At 45.5% G+C, this 21,001-nt stretch overlaps 1 protein-coding gene across 5 annotated transcripts in view; it reads right to left on the bottom strand.

Moving 5' to 3' along the window:
• CCDC88C (coiled-coil domain containing 88C) overlaps positions 1-21,001 on the bottom strand; it is a 139,924-nt gene that overhangs the window by 107,533 nt on the left and 11,390 nt on the right. For all 5 annotated transcript variants that reach the window (XR_005774852.1, XR_005774853.1, XM_040412102.1 and 2 more), the window contains exons 4-10: positions 10,131-10,200; positions 9,972-10,030; positions 9,178-9,261; positions 8,647-8,787; positions 7,292-7,476; positions 5,492-5,573; positions 5,085-5,243 (exon numbers count right to left, since the gene is read on the bottom strand). Coding sequence is in view for 3 of the 5 variants with exons in the window: in XM_040412102.1 (XP_040268036.1) it covers positions 5,085-5,243; positions 5,492-5,573; positions 7,292-7,476; positions 8,647-8,787; positions 9,178-9,261; positions 9,972-10,030; positions 10,131-10,200 (780 nt within the window). In the remaining 2 variants the exon portion in view is untranslated. The remainder of the gene's footprint in view (positions 1-5,084; positions 5,244-5,491; positions 5,574-7,291; positions 7,477-8,646; positions 8,788-9,177; positions 9,262-9,971; positions 10,031-10,130; positions 10,201-21,001) is intronic.

Genomic DNA, 21,001 nt, shown 5'->3' with positions numbered 1-21,001 from the left:
CACATTGTATTCACGATTGAGGCCCCTGGGCTCTATAGTTTGTAAACGATGGATCCAGTAGGCCTCTCTCTTTAATAACAATTTATTTCTGTCGCCCCCTTGACGGGATAACGAAACGCCCTCAATTATTTGATACCGTAACTGTGCGATATTGTGCTTTTTTTCATGAAAATGGAGGAGAGGTATTGGAAGCAATAAATTGCCTTTTCCGATAGTAGATTTGTGTTTACTCCGTCTGTCCTTCATTCTCATGGAGGTTTCCCGCACATATACAGGGAGTGCAGAATTATTAGGAAAGTTGTATTTTTGAGGATTAATTTTATTATTGAACAACAACCATGTTCTCAATGAACCCAAAAAACTCATTAATATCAAAGCTGAATATTTTTGGAAGTAGTTTTTAGTTTGTTTTTAGTTTTAGCTATTTTAGGGGATATCTGTGTGTGCAGGTGACTATTACTGTGCATAATTATTAGGCAACTTAACAAAAAACAAATATATACCCATTTCAATTATTTATTTTTACCAGTGAAACCAATATAACATCTCAACATTCACAAATATACATTTCTGACATTCAAAAACAAATCAGTGACCAATATAGCCACCTTTCTTTGCAAGGACACTCAAAAGCCTGCCATCCATGGATTCTGTCAGTGTTTTGATCTGTTCACCATCAACGTTGCGTGCAGCAGCAGCAGCAACCACAGCCTCCCAGACACTGTTCAGAGAGGTGTACTGTTTTCCCTCCTTGTAAATCTCACATTTGATGATGGACCACAGGTTCTCAATGGGGTTCAGATCAGGTGAACAAGGAGGCCATGTCATTAGATTTTCTTCTTTTATACCCTTTCTTGCCAGCCACGCTGTGGAGTACTTGGACGCGTGTGATGGAGCATTGTCCTGCATGAAAATCATGTTTTTCTTGAGGGATGCAGACTTCTTCCTGTACCACTGCTTGAAGAAGGTGTCTTCCAGAAACTGGCAGTAGGACTGGGAGTTGAGCTTGACTCCATCCTCAACCCGAAAAGGCCCCACAAGCTCATCTTTGATGATACCAGCCCAAACCAGTACTCCACCTCCACCTTGCTGGCGTCTGAGTCGGACTGGAGCTCTCTGCCCTTTACCAATCCAGCCACGGGCCCATCCATCTGGCCCATCAAGACTCACTCTCATTTCATCAGTCCATAAAACCTTAGAAAAATCAGTCTTGAGATATTTCTTGGCCCAGTCTTGACGTTTCAGCTTGTGTGTCTTGTTCAGTGGTGGTCGTCTTTCAGCCTTTCTTACCTTGGCCATGTCTCTGAGTATTGCACACCTTGTGCTTTTGGGCACTCCAGTGATGTTGCAGCTCTGAAATATGGCCAAACTGGTGGCAAGTGGCATCTTGGCAGCTGCACGCTTGACTTTTCTCAGTTCATGGGCAGTTATTTTGCGCCTTGGTTTTTCCACACGCTTCTTGCGACCCTGTTGACTATTTTGAATGAAACGCTTGATTGTTCGATGATCACGCTTCAGAAGCTTTGCAATTTTAAGAGTGCTGCATCCCTCTGCAAGATATCTCACTATTTTTGACTTTTCTGAGCCTGTCAAGTCCTTCTTTTGACCCATTTTGCCAAAGGAAAGGTTGCCTAATAATTATGCACACCTGATATAGGGTGTTGATGTCATTAGACCACACCCCTTCTCATTACAGAGATGCACATCACCTAATATGCTTAATTGGTAGTAGGCTTTTGAGCCTATACAGCTTGGAGTAAGACAACATGCATAAAGAGGATGATGTGGTCAAAATACTTATTTGCCTAATAATTCTGTACAGGGTGTATTAATCCGCATGGACATTTGAGAATGTAAATCACAAATCTACTATCACATGTAAAAGGTACCCCTTATGGGGATCCTTTCACCCTAATGTGGATGGGAGAAACATGGGCCCTTGATAACACTAGAGCAGGGCTGGCCAACCTGCGGCTCTCCAGCTGTTGCAAAACTACAACTCCCAGCATGCCCAGACAGCCTACAACTATCAGCCTACAGCAGGGCATGGTGGGAATTGTAGTTTTACAACAGCTGGAGGGCCGCAGGTTGGCCAGCCCTGCCCTAGAGCAATTCACACAGTTAAGGCTACTTTCACACTAGCGTTCTGCTGTCCGCTCGTGAGCTCCGTTTGAAGGGGCTCACGAGCGGAGCAGAACGCTTCCGTCCAGCCCTGATGCAGTCTGAATGGATGCGGATCCGCTCAGACTGCATCAGTCTGGCGGCGTTCAGCCTCCGCTCCGCTCGCCTCCGCACGGCCAGGCGGACAGCTGAACGCTGCTTGCAGCGTTCGGGTGTCCGCCTGGCCGTGCGGAGGCGTGCGGATCCGTCCAGACTTACAATGTAAGTCAATGGGAACGGATCCGCTTGAAGATGACACCATATGGCTCAATCTTCAAGCGGATCCGTCCCCCATTGACTTTACATTGAAAGTCTGAACGGATCCGCTCAGGCTACTTTCGCACTTAGAAATTTTTCTAAGTTATTAATGCAGACGGATCCGTACTGAACGGAGCCTCCGTCTGCATTAATATGATCGGATCCGTTCAGAACGGATGCGATCAAGCGCAAGTGTGAAAGTAGCCTTAGACAGGGAAATCTGCCGTGTCTTGGAGATGACAAAGTGCTTTGTCTTTTTTCTATTCTAATACTTCCCACGTCTGCCCAAACTATTTTATCCCTAATATTGTCGGCACGTTTATAACACATCATAGGTGGTCTGTGAAACTCGCCTATCTGTGGATAAGATTTAGATAAGATGTGCCAATGTCGATTAACAATCTTCCTCAGGCGTTGGGTCCATGGGTGGTATTTAACCACTAAAGGGATCCGTGTCTCTTTCTTCTTTTTGACCACCTGTGTGGTATCAGTCTTATCTCGCTGTGTCTTCAATAGCTCTAGGGGGTAGCCTCTCTCTCTAAATTTATGAGTCATATCATCTAATCTTTTTTGACACGTATCTTTGTTACTAACAATACGTTTCCCTCTTTGGTATTGAGAATAAGGAATAGATTGTTTAATAGATGCTGGATGACTGCTAGAGAAAGCCAATAAACTATTTCTATCCGTCTTCTTAGTAAATAAATCTGTCTCTGCCATACCATCTTTTCCCTTAATCACCCACGTGTCTAAAAAGGAGATCCTATCCATATCCTGATGTACTGTAAACTTCAGCTCGATGATATTTTTTGCGTATGGCGAGGCGACGTTCGATCTCTTACGGAATTTATTACGTATTTAAATTCCATCTGGGACGAGCTGAAGTTTACAGTACATCAGGATATGGATAGGATCTCCTTTTTAGACACGTGGGTGATTAAGGGAAAAGATGGTATGGTAGAGACAGATTTATTTACTAAGAACACGGATAGAAATAGTTTATTGGCTTTCTCTAGCAGTCATCCAGCATCTATTAAACAATCTATTCCTTATTCTCAATACCAAAGAGGGAAACGTATTGTTAGTAACAAAGATACGTGTCAAAAAAGATTAGATGATATGACTCATAAATTTAGAGAGAGAGGCTACCCCCTAGAGCTATTGAAGACACAGCGAGATAAGACTGATAAAGAAGAAAGAGACACGGATCCCTTTAGTGGTTAAATACCACCCATGGACCCAACGCCTGAGGACGATTGTTAATCGACATTGGCACATCTTATCTAAATCTTATCCACAGATAGGCGAGTTTCACAGACCACCTATGATGTGTTATAAACGTGCCGACAATATTAGGGATAAAATAGTTCGGGCAGACGTGGGAAGTAATAGAATAGAAAAAAGACAAAGCACTTTGTCATCTCCAAGACTGGGCACATTTCCCTGTCTTAACTGTGTGAATTGCTCTAGTGTTATCAAGGGCCCATGTTTCTCCCATCCACATTCAGGTGAAAGGATCCCCATAAGGGGTACCTTTACATGTGATAGTAGATTTGTGATTTACATTCTCAAATGTCCATGCGGATTAATATATGTGGGGGAAACCTCCATGAGAATGAAGGACAGACGGAGTAAACACAAATCTACTATCGGAAAAGGCAATTTATTGCTTCCAATACCTCTCCTCCATTTTTATGAAAAAAAAGCACAATATCGCACAGTTACGGTATCAAATAATTGAGGGAGTTTCGTTACCCCGTCGAGGGGGCGACAGAAATAAATTGTTATTAAAGAGAGAGGCCTACTGGATCCATCGTTTACAAACTATAGAGCCCAGGGGCCTCAATCGTGAATACAATGTGTCTTGCTTCCTGTGAGGAATCCTGCGCATATATATAGTTCACAAATGTATTTTCCTTTTTTCTAGCGGGATTGATTACCAAGCGTATTGGATTACACCCCATTATATAACTTTCATTATATGGTCATTTTCGTCAATGAGGGGGAGGAGCCTTATTGATGACGACAGTTCCTTTGTATTTGATTTGCCTATTTAAAGTCTGCATGTAACATAGTAACATAGTACATAAGGCCGAAAAAAGACATTTGTCCATCCAGTTCAGCCTGTTATCCTGCAAGTTGATCCAGAGGAAGGCAAAAAACCCTGTGAGGTAGAAGCCAATTTTCTCCACTTTAGGGGAATAAAAAATTCCTTCCCGACTCCAATCAGGCAATCAGAATAACTCCCTGGATCAACGACCCCTCTCTAGTAGCTATAGCCTGTAATATTATTAAGCTCCAGAAATACGTCCAGGCCCCTCTTGAATTCCTTTATTGTACTCACCATCACCATGTGAGATGTTTGTATGTAGTCTGAAGAAAGCACATTGGTGCTGAAACGCGTCACTATGGAAAAATATGTGACCAATAAATTGAAATCCAGCGAAGTGCCGGTCTTTTTGCTACATTGTTTCATCGGATGCCGATCCATTGACACGTGCACCGCAACTTCTAAAAGGTAGTGCCGACCTGTTATTTATTGAATTGAAGCTTACAAATGATGTGACCCACAACGTCAGGTTATATTCTAGGAGTCTGATGTAGTCACCCAGCTTTCCCAGAAGTAGATATGGTTAAGGAACAGGTGAAGGACCAACGTAACCTACGTCCATCCGCGCTTTGTAGAATTCCACATCGTGAAGCTTCTCTCTGCATCGGATGAGTTCGCTCTCCAGTCGGTCGACCTTGCTGGCCGCTTCCTTCAGGGAATCCAGCTCATCCCTGTAGGTGCGTGCGGTGCGAGCCTCGGCCGCCAGCTGGGTGTTCTGTGGAAATCACGGGGGAAAAAAATGTGTTAATTTTTGTCACCTGAAACTGGTGAGATAAAAGAAAGACGTTTGGTGACCAATAAATTGCAGTAAAATGAAAGAGTTACCGCAACCTCAACATTACCAGATGGGGGGAAAAGCCGCGTGAATGGCTCGAGAATCGGAGCAATATTTAAATTTTAGCTAATTTAACAGGAAAACAAATGTCACCACAGATCTAGATATCCACAGATCTTGTCTTTTACCTCCTGTTTGAGTCTTTGAATCTCCAGGCCGAGTCTTTCCACTTCATGTTTAGTGTCCAAGAGAATCTCAGATTTTTCTTCCCTGCAAAGATTAACAAAGAAAAAAAATAACTATTTTGTAATAAAGATAATTACAATGTATTTATACAAATCTGTTATCCTGCAGAGCCGCCCTCATAATCCTGCACATTTTAGAGCTGAAAACATCCGAACATTATCTGAGAGAGAATAAAACCTTAAAAATATTGTATGTACACATTGACTCCACCAGCAGAATAATGAGTGCAGAATAATGAGTGCAGCTCTGGAGTATAAGGCCCCTTTCACATGGGCGAGTATTCCGCGCGGGTGCAATGCGTGAGGTGAACACATTGCACCCGCACTGAATCCTGACACATTCACTTCTATGGGGCTGTGCACACGAGCGGTGATTTTCACGCATCACTTGTGCGATGCGTGAAAATCGCAGCATGCTCTATATTGTGCGTTTTCCACGCAACACAGGCCCCATAGAAGTGAATAGGGCTGCGTGAAAATCGCAAGCATGTGCAGATGCGGTACGATTTTCACGCACGGTTGCTAGGAGATGATCGGGATGGAGACCCGATCATTATTATTTTCCCTTATACCATGGTTATAAGGGAAAATAATAGCATTCTGAATACAGAATGGATAGTACAATAGCGCTGGAGGGGTTAAAAATAAATAATAATAAATTAACTCACCTTAATCCACTTGATCGCGCAGCCCGGCTTCTCTTCTGTCTTCATCTTTGCTGTGTGCAGCAACAGGACCTGTGGTGACGTCACTCCGGTCATCACATGATCCATCACCATGGTAAAAGATCATGTGACGGACCATGTGATGTCTGGAGTGATGTCACCACAGGTCCTGTTCCTGCACACAGCAAAGAAGAAGACAGAAGAGATGCCGGCTGCGCAATCAAGTGGATTAAGGGGAGTTAAATTATTATTTATTTTTTAACCCCTCCAGCGCTATTGTACTATGCATTCGGAATGCTATTATTTTCCCTTATAACCATGTTATAAGGGAAAATAATACAATCTACAGAATACCTAACCCAAACCCGAACTTCTGTGAAGAAGTTCGGGTTTGGGTACCAAACATGTCGATTTTTCTCACGCGCGTGCAAAACGCATTACAATGTTTTGCACTCGCGCGAAAAAATCACGCATGTTTCCGCAACGCACCCGCACCTTTTCCCGCAACGCCCGTGTGAAACCAGCCTAATACAGAATGTAACTCAGGATCAGTACAGGATAAGTAATGTATGTACACAGTGACTGCACCAGCAGAATAGTGAGTGCAGCTCTGGAGTATAATACAGGATGTAACTCAGGATCGGTAGAAGACAATATAATGTAATGCTATTTTATATGGAATAAATAAGCTGTAGAATAATTACGATGAACATACTCCATGTTCCATTTCAGGGAAACTTTAAGGGTAGGTTGTAGGACTCGGCTGCACCCATTGAGTGCTTCTGAAATTCATGGTCCTCTTAAACTAGTCCTATGTCACCGTCCACCCCGGCACCCGATAATCCAAATATTTCCTTCGACACAGGGCAAGTTCACACATTGTGGCCAAAACCCGTTTTTTGCAACGTTATGGCACGATGACGCGGCTTTGCAATGGATTTTTGACAAATTTCTGCAAAAGTGAAAATCTTTGCAGAAAGACCCTGACATGTGAACTCTCACCCTAAGCTTACATTACAATTTTCCGATCACATTTTTTTTTATGATCTCTGCACCGTCTTCCCGCAGAACAACTCACAATTCCTGCCGTAACCGTCGTAATTTCGCTTTACTGTCTGCCAGCTCAACCGCCAGATGCTGTTTGTCCTCCATGGAATAATGGTTGACTACGTTGGACGATCCATCTGGGCTTGAAGACTTGACCGGAGTGAGCGGATTCAGAGACTGGAGATAATCCCTTTCCTGGGTGAGATCTACAATCACCTGAAAGGAGATCCACAATGGTTATCAGCAGAGCCGCCATGTCCCTCCCAGCACGCCTTGGGGCCATATTCTCTTTACTGTGGGTGAAGCTTCTCCTGTGCTCGGTGTCGCCCCCAATGAGTATGGGCTGGCATGAGGAGTGGGGGAGGGGAAGCGACAACTGCTCGGAGCACATTTCTGCCTCAAAACCAAATGTGGCTGCCAATTTCTCAAGTTCATTTTGACAACGTAAAGCTGACCGCATCTGTAAGAGAGTTGTCAGCGACTTCAAACATAAAAACGCTCAAATTGAGATAAGTGTCCACCTGACAAATCTGTTGCCGCTTATCTCCCAGTGATCAAGGATCAGCAGAGGTCGATATATAATCATAGCAGAGACATCTAGACGGTTCAGAGTCTGTAATGGGGCGCCCACCTATTGTGTGTCAGATACTGGTAGAGACAGTATCCCGGACACAACAGATACCCCTGCACCCCCTATGGCTATGCTCTTGTCACATGCACATTGGATGGTCCATGGGTCCCACAAATTTCAGCAGGATCCTTTGAGGAAACATATCTAATGTGCATGGCGGCAGTAAAAAAAAATAAAAAAATCCCACCCCACACCAGAAGCCACCCTAAAATTGGCACAAAAAATAAATAAATCACAGGAGCAGACGATGCTGTTTTTTTGTCCTGCGCCCGGAGACCTGCTAACACATAATTTATGGCTCGACTGTAAAAATCCCTAAAAATTGATTTTAGTTGCCGCCCAGAGACATTTCCATAAACAGACCCCTGGTTGGCAGGCGGCATCGCGCTAGACTATCCCGCCATGAACCCAATGTCAGATAAGGAGTAATGAGCTCAGTCAGTGGAGCAGAGAATGACCCCCTCCCCAGCCCCGGGCCCGGATTCATTTTGGCTGCTGCTCAAAGAGGACGAGTGAGAGCACAGCGTCCTGCACCAGAGGTCACTGCCACCAGCGGGGACGAGGTGCTGGCTGCTCCCTTCCTCTCGGAAAAAAAATATCAAACTGGTGAGTTTTTTTCGGATTACATACCAGTTGCTATTAAAACAACCTCTGCCCGCACACTCAACTAGGAACCCCCATCCTTCCGTGACTCCTTTTGGGGCTAACATCGTCTGGCACCAACAGCGTTTCGCGCCCACCTTCAGATGTCTTACCTCTTTATAGTCGTCCCTCTCGTCGAGAAGTCTCTTGAGGTGGAGCGCCATGTTCCTGGAGAGCGAGTCCAGCTCCTCGGGAGCCATGTCCGGGAGATCCAACCACTGTAGATCAAACACGTTCTCCTGGTTGTGTGTCACCTGTCACACAGCGAAATCAGCGCTCAGTTACAGAACAGGAGGACGAGGAGCGGCTCTGCTGGGGCAGACCAATCAGCCGTTTATCCGTTTCTGGGAAAGCAGGGTGACAGACAATATGGCGGCCACTACACCTCCATGGCCAGGCATATTAAGGGATACTGAAAAACTAAAGCATGCTGGGAGACACGTCAGCCATATTGGTTGTAACCCAGCTTCCCCAGTGTGGGAAGCACTACCTCACGATATAATATGGGGGGGTATACATTTATTATCGGTTCCCCCAGGTCATGTGATTAGCATCCGCAATATGCCACGTACAGCGCACCTGTCGCCAGAACGACTCGTTACACAGGCTCCTCCATAATGAATAATTAAAGGGGCGGCCGTTACCTCTTGGATGTGCGACACGATTCCCTCCTGCGTCTCGATATCCAGCTGCTTGATCTTCTCGATATACTCCTCTTTCCTGTCACACTGCAAAGAAGACGACACATGATATCAGCGGGCAGCGACCCAGCGGATCACTGCTGAAGAGGAAAACGTGGTGATCGGTTGCTTGAGCGTTCTACGGTAACATGTTCTCGTTATACTTATGCAACCCCCTAATCAGTGTTTATGGGCAGCAATACTGGGCAGTTTTAGTCCAGTTGCCAGGGTGATGGGCTTTTCAGTGGTACGGGAAAGCTGGATGACGACCCTGTGGGATCTGTAATAGAAACTAGTGGTCATCCAGCTTTTCTCGTTTCCCGAAAGTAAATTTTGCCAATAATAAGTGAGCAGGTAAAAGTGTTAATCAGGGGCATGGGAAAGCTGGATGAGTTACAAGGGGGTTCATATGGGTATAGCCACCCAGCTTTCCCAGAGACTGATACAATGAAGACGCTGCGGTTGATGCCGGTGGGTTTGGCGGAGAGGACAGGAAGGAACACGATTCAGGTGAGGCAGCCATATTGATTCTAATCCCACCCTTTCCCCCCCACCATTGTTGCTGATCTCAGCTAATTATTGACCTTGACAGCTTGGATTTTCCCGATGCCGGAGGCTACAGAACCGCTCTGCAGGAACACGTCGATTCTAATCCAGCAACGTCTCATCAGCACACGCTACCCGCCAACTAACACGCAGGTAATCCCAGCGGGCGCTGAAAACACTGCCTGCAAATCTACAGGTGAAGCCTCACTCACCTGCACGGCGCAGCCCAGCATCAGCAGCAGAATCTTCTTCAGCTCCTCCATGCTTCTCCCTGGGGGAAATACAAATCATACGGTCGATTATATATACAAGATGGCGGCAAATAGTGCTAAAGATTACGGTAAAAAAAAAAAAGTCATATGATCACAAACCTGAAAGAGGGTCTTTACCAATCAGCAGAATATTGGGCAGAGTCATCATGATCAGCTGCTGCAGAACCTCCTAGAAAAAAATATAAATAAAATTGACGCAAAATTGTGTGTGGAGGGGGTGATTGCGTCAATGTCCATCCTCAGTCCATACGGCGTGTGCCAGGCAGCTCTAGAAGCAATAACATGGTCTGAACACTAGGGGCACCAATGACCGCCCTCCCCTCCCCCCAACATCCCACATTCCAGCCGCCTCCACCTCCAAAGGAATTAGTCACGACCAATGGAGACTCATGAATAGAAAGGACCAAAAAAAAAAGTGACAGCGGAGAAAGAGACCGCTAAATAAACGGCGACAAGAACAAAACCAGCATGAGATCATCCCCCTCCACCCCCCACCACTCCATTAACCCCTTCACGGCCCACGGCAGACCCAGGACCAGATTCTGATAAGATTAATGGAAACACATCCATTTTTTTTCTCTAAAATACCACAAAAAAATTAATTTAAAAAATGGCGCCATTTTTCCCTCCATTTTTCATTCTCTGCAGCGCTTCCGTCTGTCAGAGGACTAGAACTCTGAAGATTCTGAGTTCATGAGAAGAATGATAGAACTGCGGTGAAGGCACCGTAATAGCGCCCCTTAGTGGTCATCGCCCAGAGCCCTGATGGGTGTGCAGCCCAAGAGATGAAATGTAATAAAAGTATGATTTGTTATAAGTAGTCATTCGTTTTCTATTAGATTCTGGATTATCGGACAGATTTGTGTTGGATTATCAGATACTGGACGAATTAAGTATACATAATATAAATGATATAAACTGCTGCCGATGCAGCAGAGCTGAGGTCGCGCTGAACGGCTCCCGATTTTGCAGTACTGTTGGGGCCACTGATTGATGATCTAATCCCCCACCCGTTGCACCCTGCGGTCACATGATCGCAGCAGAGTCTTTATCACATTCAGGAACCAGTTTTACAGCATTAACTGACTTTTTTTTTTTTTAAAAGGCCAAACCTTTTAAAATAAACATTAGATATCAACGTCCCAAAGTCCATTCCCATAAAGTGACAGTATTTTTGGCGAGCGACATTACAGCAGCACAATTTTCACCTATTAATTTCAGTGGGAAGCCTGGGGTTTTCATATTGTACTGGTGCAGTGTATAAAATATAGTGCAAGTCTTTTAATCCAGCATCTAATAATCCAGAAAACCCGATAATCCAGCAGCAGGTTTCACGGTAATATTTCATTTCGGGTTCCGGGTCATGCGAGTGTCTGTGACTGTCCAATTATGCAGAATATCTGATCATCCGGATTAATCTGTTGCCAGATTAAAGGAATTTCACAGTATAGAGGAATTATGGGATATAACTGAACACTATATGACGTTTATCCGTCCAGTGGCGTGTGGAAAACCCCCCAAAAATCTGGCGTGGAATCTGTGGATGAAATCAGACGCCTGCCATCAGGCGGCAGGAAAAGACGTGTGAATGGCGGATCTCAATCTCACAGAGGAAAAATTCTGCAAGCGTGGGTATTCTAAATGAGGCGCGATTCGGGGGCGAATTTCACGTGAATTTTGGAACGGAATACGAGCAAAAGTCTGCATAAAAATTGCTGAGAATTCTTGGAAAGAAAATATATAAATATTTGGATTTAGCAGATGAGTGGCGGATAATCCTCTATAGAAGGCGGTATACAGACTAATTACCATAATTAATGGGGGGTGGGTCGTCAAACAAGGATAATGGGCAGCAAAGAGTTAAAAAGATTTTTTTTAAAAATCACAGAGCAAATAAGCCGAGCGTTCATCGACCTTAACGAATAAATATGACACATGCGGGAAGAGGACGATCTCACAGGAAACTGCATAAATAGCAATTCCCCAATATAGATATATTGGGAGAATCATCGCCGGAGCACGCTATTAGGGAAACAGCGCCACCCCTTGAACATGGTTCGTGTCTTGTGTAATACCAGACACAACCTGTGGACAGGTGAGGCGCCGTCATCTTACTGGCAGAACACGAGGTGCTGTTTATGGCAGACTGTATACGGTCTATGGAGGGACAGGCGCAGGCTGAGGATAAAATATCCTGAGCAGGCAGATGCACAAGGGGTTAAATAAAATCCAGGTTAAGTCCTGGATCTGATGCCAAGAGCGCACAAAGGCACAAGCTCCGGCCTGAATGACATTTGTTTAATATTACAACATCTACACAAAGAGTCACCTGTTGTGAACAGGTTCCCCCAGCAGGGCAGAGTATTTCAGGAAAGGAGAGTGCTAGTCTTGGGAGGTAAATAGTGAAAGGAACAGAAATCGCCTGCAGCACAGAGTGTTTCAGAAACTAAGAGTTTCGGATCCGCAAAACACGGATGGCGTCCGTGTGCCTTACGCAATTTGCGGAACGGCATGGACAGCCATTGATATAACTGCCTATTCTTGTCCGCAAAACGGACAAGAATAGGACATGTTATATTTATTTTTTTGCGGGGCTACGGAACGGAGCAACGGATGCCGTCCGCATCTTTTGCGGCACCATTGAAGTGAATGGGTCCGCATCCAAGCCGCTAAAACTGCGGCTCGGATGCGGACCAAAACAACGGCCGTGTGCATGATGCCTTACACAGTGGAAGTTCCTTACAGGAGCACAGAGTGATTAAGTAAATGGATCCGCATACATTAGTGTGATGGAGCAGTAGGGATGCTATGGTGCAGCGATACCATATGGTGCCAGTCTCCGCTCACGTTTGCCCCCTTAGTGTCAGGTCGGTCCTGTCCTGTCCTAATTGACCCCGCACAGGCCGAAGGACTTCACGTCAAATCAGTCCAATGGAAGGACGCTGGAAATAAACCAACTTCATACAAGGAAACCCCGACACCAACAGTCTGGAGCCGACAACATCAGTCCTTCCATTATCAACCAGGAGCGGAGAATAATGGCCGACTCAGGACAATGGAACCGGAGCCTGGAGTCACCGGGAAAGACCGCACCAAGGAAGACCCCCTCCAAATAGTACATAACTCCAAACATAGGATTGGATACAGCGGCTCAGCAGACAGTATCACACAGGGTAGGATTAGATACAGCAGCTCAGCAGACAGTATCACACATGATAGGATTAGATACAGCGGCTCAGCAGACAGTATCACACATGATAGGATTAGATACAGCAGCTCAGCAGACAGTATCACACAGGATAGGATTAGATACAGCGGCTCAGCAGACAGTATCACACAGGGTAGGATTAGATACAGAAGCTCAGCAGACAGTATCACACACAATAGGATTAGATACAGCGGCTCAGCAGACAGTATCACACATGATAGGATTAGATACATAGCTCAGCAGACAGTATCACACAGGGTAGGATTAGATACAGCAGCTCAGCAGACAGTATCACACGTGATAGGATTAGATACAGCGGCTCAGCAGACAGTATCACACATGATAGGATTAGATACAGCAGCTCAGCAGACAGTATCACACAGGATAGGATTAGATACAGCGGCTCAGCAGACAGTATCACACAGGGTAGGATTAGATACAGAAGCTCAGCAGACAGTATCACACACAATAGGATTAGATACAGCGGCTCAGCAGACAGTATCACACATGATAGGATTAGATACAGCGGCTCAGCAGACAGTATCACACGTGATAGGATTAGATACAGATGCTCAGCAGACAGTATCACACACGATAGGATTAGATACAGCGGCTCAGCAGACAGTATCACACAATAGCATTGGATACAGCGGCTCGGCAGACAGTACCATGATAGGATTAGATACAGGTATCCCCCTGCAAACTGAGGTAAATATTCTATATTAGCCGTTTCTTGCTTCTATCTGGATCTGGGAAAGCTGGGTGTCACCCAGTATGGTCATCATTAGGACGCCATGTGGGTGTCATCACTCAGACCACTGAAGGAGTTCTACAGAGTCATCCTTTTACCGTTCAGGGGTCTAGATAGCCCGATTACCTCTGTGCCACCGGTCACACAGCCGTATACACTGCCACCCAGCTTTACCAGGAGCAGGAGATTTATCAAAACTGGTGCAAAACAAATTGACTTCGTCCAATCAGATTCCACCTTTTTTTTCAGATCTTCTTTGGAAAATTAAAAGGATCAATCTGATTGACAATTTCCTTTTCACCACTTTTGATTAATGCAATTTGACTGCACTGTGTGACTGGACTCTTTAAAGAGTTTTTTTATTTTCCCCTGATACAGGCGTCTACTACTACTACATCCATCCAGACATCAGGCCTCCTGTTACCTGCAGCCCCCCACCCCCCTCAGCCCCTGCACCCCTGATGAGGAGTGACACATGACAGCTGCACCCCCAGATCAGCTTGTCTCTTGCACCATCTGTTGCAGGGGCAGCTGTGATCTGACGGCTGCCGTTACCAGTATTCATGAAAGATTAACCAGCTACCACCTCCTGCCAATTATCAGCCCGCAGAGGGGCCGACAGCAGCCGTGCCGGGGGAGATGATGAAATGACTGCTCTGATCTGACCGGCCCTGACGAGACCGCGCGAATAACAACCCATTCAGAGGAGACCGCTGCCAGGGGGAATACTCCGGGGGTATGGAGGCAGCCAAGGGGAGAGACATGGAGACAGTATCACACATGATGGGATTAGATACACAGCTCAGCAGACAGTACTACATATGATAGGTTTAGATACAGGGATGCAGCCAACAGTATCTCACTTCATAGGATTGGATAGAGCAGCTCAGAGGACAGTATCAGACATGATCGGATTAGATACAGCAGATCAGCAGACAGTATCACACATGATAGGATTAGATACAGCAGACAGTATCACACATGATCAAATTAGATACAGAACTGCAGTATCTGATCTGATGTATTCTATAGGTGCTGTCCCCATCCTCCATCAGGTAATCTGTACCGTAAAATGCCAGATTATGGCCTCATGCACACGACCGCGCAGTTTTTTTGCGGTCCGCAATTTACGGAACGGGCGGCCCATTGTAGACATGCCTATTCTTTGTCCGCAAAACGGACAAGAATAGGACATGTTATATTTTTTTTGCGGGGCCTCGGAACGGAGCAACGGATGCGGACAGCACACGGAGTGCTGTCCGCATCTTTTCCGGCCCCATTGAAGTGAATGGGTCCGCATCCGAGCCGCCAAAACTGCGGCTCGGATGCGGACCATAACTACGGTCGTGTGCCTGATGAGGTCCATCAAACATTCTGGATTACAAAGTATATAAACCCTAACTGCTCGAGTAGAGAACGGGGAGAAGGAAGATCCGCTGCGTCTATTATCACAGGGGCCCCATAGTCGGTTTTTTTCTCTTCTCAGTCTTCCTCTTCAGATCTTGCAGGATTACAGATTACCGGACATTTCTGTGCCCAATTCTGGATTAACGGACGGCTACTGTACTTTTCTCATTTCAGGGCGATAATTCTCCAGTGTAATGTAATATGTTCACACACATAATTCTCTAATATAGTATTCACACTGCAGACACAATGTAATCTGGGACTCGCTCTTAGGGCTCACGCACACGACCGTATGTATTTTGCGGTCCGCATAAAATACGGATGACGTCCGTGTGCATTCCGTATTTTGCGGAACGGAACAGCCGGCCCCTAATAGAACAGTCCTATCCTCGTCCGTAATGCGGACAATAACAGGACAAGTTCTATTTTTTTGTGGAACGGACATACGGAAATGGAATGCACACGGAGTAACTTCCGTTTTTTTTTTTTTTTTGCAGACCCATTGAAATGAGCGGTTACACATACGGGCCGGAAAAAAAAAAAAAACGGGACATGGAAAGAAAATACGTTTATGTGCATGAGGCCTTATACACATACATGTAGTACGAGGATCAGCCGCAGGTGGAGGGGGATGTGGTGCCATTCGCAGATAAAGAAGCCTCTCAACAATCCTCCAAGAATTTATGCCGTAAGACTTAATAACATAATTGAGTAACGTGAGGACACTTCACCCCGAGTGTGTACAATACACAGCAGTTTCTATAGGGACCCGGGGCCAATAGTCTGTGTACATGGCGGATAAGCCACATACTCCGGCTAATCACGTGTAATTATTCCGCTAGCATGACGAGGACTACAGCGCTGCAATTACACCCCAGGTCCAGTAGTGAAAGTATGCACAGTGCCCGACAACAGGCGGCACATCACGTATGAGGCGGAGGAGACCACGCTGCTGCGGATGACGCCCCCCCCCGGCTGCTGTAACCTGACATTTCCATCTGAAATCACTTGGACTAATTAATGACTCCAGCACAGAAGTAATCAGTAAATGTGGATCAATATTAATAATAGATGGGCCCCCGGGGGCCAATGTCTGCCTGAGTCCTCAGCAAACACAGCTGGATTTAACATAATTCTGCATTAACCCTTGTGACCTCGACTTCCTCCAATTGGCATCAGTCAGGAAGAGAGACGATTTCTTAAAGGGACACATTTAAAATGCACTTGGAAGTGAAATCTCCATTTATGAGAAGGGAGTGAAAGGTCAATTTGTATAACCTGGGATTAGCAGCGACTAAGGAGTCCAATCAGGTTCCTTGCACCGATCCCTGCCCAATGGGACAAGTGCTATGGAGGGTAGACCATCTGGCTGTTATTGGGCCCCAACCAGAGACGTAACTTAAAGATCCTGCGCCCCAGTGCAAAATCTGTAACCAGGGTTCCCCACTACTATGTTCTTTCTATATCACTGGTGTCTTCTTATATGACAGAAGGGTCTTTGGGCCTCCTGAGCCCTGGTAGTGACTGCTACCGCTGCACCCCCTATAACTACTCCCCTGAGCCCCTCTTTCTTTTAAAGAGGACCTGTCACCCTTTGTAATAACAATTCTCATCACCATGTTGTGCCATCCCCCCTGTTATTCCTGTTAAAAGTTTATGAGTAAAGGTCCAATTGAGTGTGTCCCTGCACAGCATGACATTATCTAATCAATGCTGCCCGTATCAGACTGTGCAGGGACACATCCCCAACTGGTAACACCCAGCTGGAGCTTCGGTGAAAACTGCTAGCAATTTAAATCATTCATTCTAGTAGGAATAATAAAGGAATGGCAATACATAAAGTCATAAGAATAGATGCTCCAAAACTGTTATTACACTAGGAATGCAGACACGTCAGGAGAGGTGACAGCTCCTAATAATTCTGGATCAATGAGTCACTATTCCTCTGTTATTCCTACTAGAAGTATATAAAGGTCCAGCTTGGTGTGACCAATTGGGGGGGTGTACCTGCACCATCAGACACTGGCAGCAATCATTGGAAAGTGTTAGATGGTGCCAGGACACAACCCCAAATGGTAATGCCCAGCTATGCATTTATTCATACATTTCTAACAGGAATAACTAGCACAGCAAGAGTGATCAGAAAAGATGCTCCAGATTTGTTATATGAGGAATTCAAGCAGTTACTAAACAGACATGCCAGGAGAGGGGACGGGTCCTCTTGAACGAATTGTGAGCTCCTGGGCACAGATTCTTTGTGGGCAATCAGCCTACAGACTTGTCAGAAGAGATGGGTGGGGGCATGCACCAGGTCCTCCAGTCCAAGTCACTTAGTGTGGTGTTAGAAAAGGGGACACACTCTTAATCTCCGCCATGCATGCTCCTTACCCCTATGGGCCCCTTTTGAATGGGGGCAATCAATTCCAAGACATCTGACCTGCAATCTACCTATGTTGCAGGAAAGATGGCAGTGGCCCTTCCAGTGGAACCCTTATGATTCCGCAGATAATTTACTTACAGTGAGAATACTTTGTATCCAAGAGGAAATACGAGGGAAGTCGCCTCCCCTGGATTTGCTGAGTATCCGAAATACCAGAATTCCTTTTTTTCTAGGCAACGGTTCAGCGAAGGACGAGAAGTCGCTGATGTCTGGTGATCCCTGCGGGGAGGAAGCAGCAGGTGTCACCCGACAGATGTGCAGATGGCATACCACTTTAAATGCTGCTCGGGGGTCACCTGATGTGGCGTATACAAATTGTCCTACTACGCGTTTTAGGATCTGCTTGCCATTAGGACGCTGTGCTGGAGCATTACTGGGAGCTGACTGCACAGATCAGTGGGAGCCACTGGTGATGTACCGCGCCACCGTATGCTGCTCCACCAGTTGAGGAAGCAAAGGCTTCCAGGATTCGCTCCTGTGCACAGGCCAAGCTCCGATGGTCTGAGGGACCCCACCGATGATCCCAGAGTGTCAAGACAAAGAGGGACCCCATCATTAGCTCAGAAAAATTTCAACAGGAATCTGCAAATCACTGAAATTTTAAAACTTCAACTCCGTAGTGAAGGTCTTTGGATGTAGCCATGAGTGCCAGAATTCATACCTCCATTCTTTACACTGCAGGCTGCATTTGGAGAACAGAACAAAATAAGGCAGAACGATGAATCCACAAGATCACAGTGATCAGTACAAGGAAAGCTTCTATAAACTAATTCTACTCATTAGAAAGCTACCAGTACAGACAGGGGTTCACCACCAATGAGGCCAGGTGAGGCGATTGCCTGAGGCGGCAAGACCTAGAGACAAGTGGGGGCAGTGGCAGGGCTGTGGGAATCTCTCTCTATATACAACTGTATCACAGTATGCCTTAAACAGTAGGGCTGGAGAGGTTGGGCGCCATTTCAATTTCTGCCTCAGGCAGTAGAAAGGCTAGGTGCACTCCTGAGTACAGAGTAGGCTGTATTGTCACCTGTGGCACACAATTCCTATGAACCCCCTAAAAAAAAAAAAATTGCTGTATAAGTGGATGACCAGAGCAATAAAGTCTGCTACATCTGTGCACGAACCAATTTTATCCAAGTTGCCCCAGACTGAGCTCTTATACTTCTGCTTTTTGGGCACAGAAGGGTTAATGGCGATAATGAAGCTTCATAATCCCAGTCCTCCCTGGAGACCCTGCAGAGAAGGTGTCTTCTGGGACCCCAGTAGTATTTACTACAATGAAGAGGAGGAGGAGGAGGAAAGATAAATCTCCAGTGCCAAGCATGGCTGCACAGCAATAGATGAGGTTCTAATAACATATTAAGGAGCCTCCCTTAAAGGGCCACTCACAAAAAAATATATATATAAAATCACCTGTGACAAACCAAAAAAAGTTCATAATAGCCCAATAACACTGCCTTATGAGGCCCAGACAGCGTCAGGTGGCACCGGACCAATTGGAGCCCCCTTGTTCTGTGACTGTGGTGTCACTGAACCTAAGTACTTTCAGTTATATCAGTGCTGGAGCGTTATAAGAGGAGCGGCTGATATCAGTCACATAGGATGTAATGTCTCTGGAGGTTATATCAGTGCTGGAGCGTTATAAGAGGAGCGGCTGATATCAGTCACATAGGATGTAATGTCTCTGGAGGTTATATCAGTGCTGGAGCGTTATAAGAGGAGCGGCTGATATCAGTCACATATGATGTAATGTCTCTGGAGGTTATATCAGTGCTGGAGCGTTATAAGAGGAGCGGCTGATATCAGTCACATATGATGTAATGTCTCTGGAGGTTATATCAGTGCTGGAGCGTTATAAGAGGAGCGGCTGATATCAGTCACATAGGATGTAATGTCTCTGGAGGTTATATCAGTGCTGGAGCGTTATAAGAGGAGCGGCTGATATCAGTCACATGTGATGTAATGTCTAGAGGTTATATCAGTGCTGGAGCGTTATAAGAGGAGCGGCTGATATCAGTCACATATGATGTAATGTCTCTGGAGGTTATATCAGTACTGGAGCGTTATAAGAGGAGCGGCTGATATCAGTCACATAGGATGTAATGTCTCTGGAGGTTATATCAGTGCTGGAGTGTTATAAGAGGAGCGGCTGATATCAGTCACATAGGATGTAATGTCTGCAGGTTTTATATATATCTATAGAGATTATAAGTAATACATGTCTCTATAGGTCACTTACTAATACTGAACACATTACCAGAGTTTACTGCAAGCTCTAAAATGCTGAGAAAATAAAATCAAAGTGACCTGCTATAGTACCACCACCAGCCTTATAAAAAAAAAAAAAAATGAAATATCCAGGGCATTTATTTTTTAGGGACAGTCCAGGAATATCCGGATGGTTGGCAACCCTGGTAGTTGCCCGTCCTATATTCATCATCAAAATGTCCCGAAAAAGCTGATAACAGTTAACAACAGGTTGCATTCAACTGCACATACATCTATGGAGAGAAGACGGACTTTTGTGCTAGTGTCCCTTTAATTAATGTTAGTGTTTAATAAATTTTTCATCAATCACAGGCTACAGTACACACATAGAGAAGCAGATACAAGAATAATGATGACAATCGGCTTATCACCATGGTGACATAAATAATCAACAATTCACCAGTGTCTCCAGATGGGGCTGCCTACATCCTCTGGGAAGGGGGGGGGGGGGGGTCATCATCACAGGTGGGGACATTCAGGACAGGACAAGATAAAACACATGATGGGGGGGGAGCGTGACCGCGCCAACACAACTCGCCAGGACGTCACGCTGCGGCTTTGTTCTCACTGTTTACCTACAAACCATGAACAGAAGCATGGATACACTGTCATCCGCCATCAGTTACCGCTGTCAGCAGGTAAACATGAAAAGAAGCTTCTGTCATCACCGGGGATAGCGCCAGCGCAGGTGACCGACACAACGAGGACATTCACCTATGGAGTCGTAAGAATTTACAATAAAAAGAATCAAGAGGTGGAATTTGGCGCAAACAATAGGCTACAGGACGCAAACGATGCAAATCCCAAAATATCGGATTCACCTCTGTCACCTTACGACTGTCATACACGTATTCCCGTATTCCACTATACTGCGCCATGAATACAGCCATTTTGGT

This window comes from Bufo bufo, chromosome 11, assembly GCF_905171765.1.
Source record: "Bufo bufo chromosome 11, aBufBuf1.1, whole genome shotgun sequence".
In the NCBI taxonomy this organism is placed as follows: Eukaryota; Metazoa; Chordata; class Amphibia; order Anura; family Bufonidae; genus Bufo; species Bufo bufo.
This window is presented reverse-complemented; position numbering and strand designations above follow the sequence as displayed.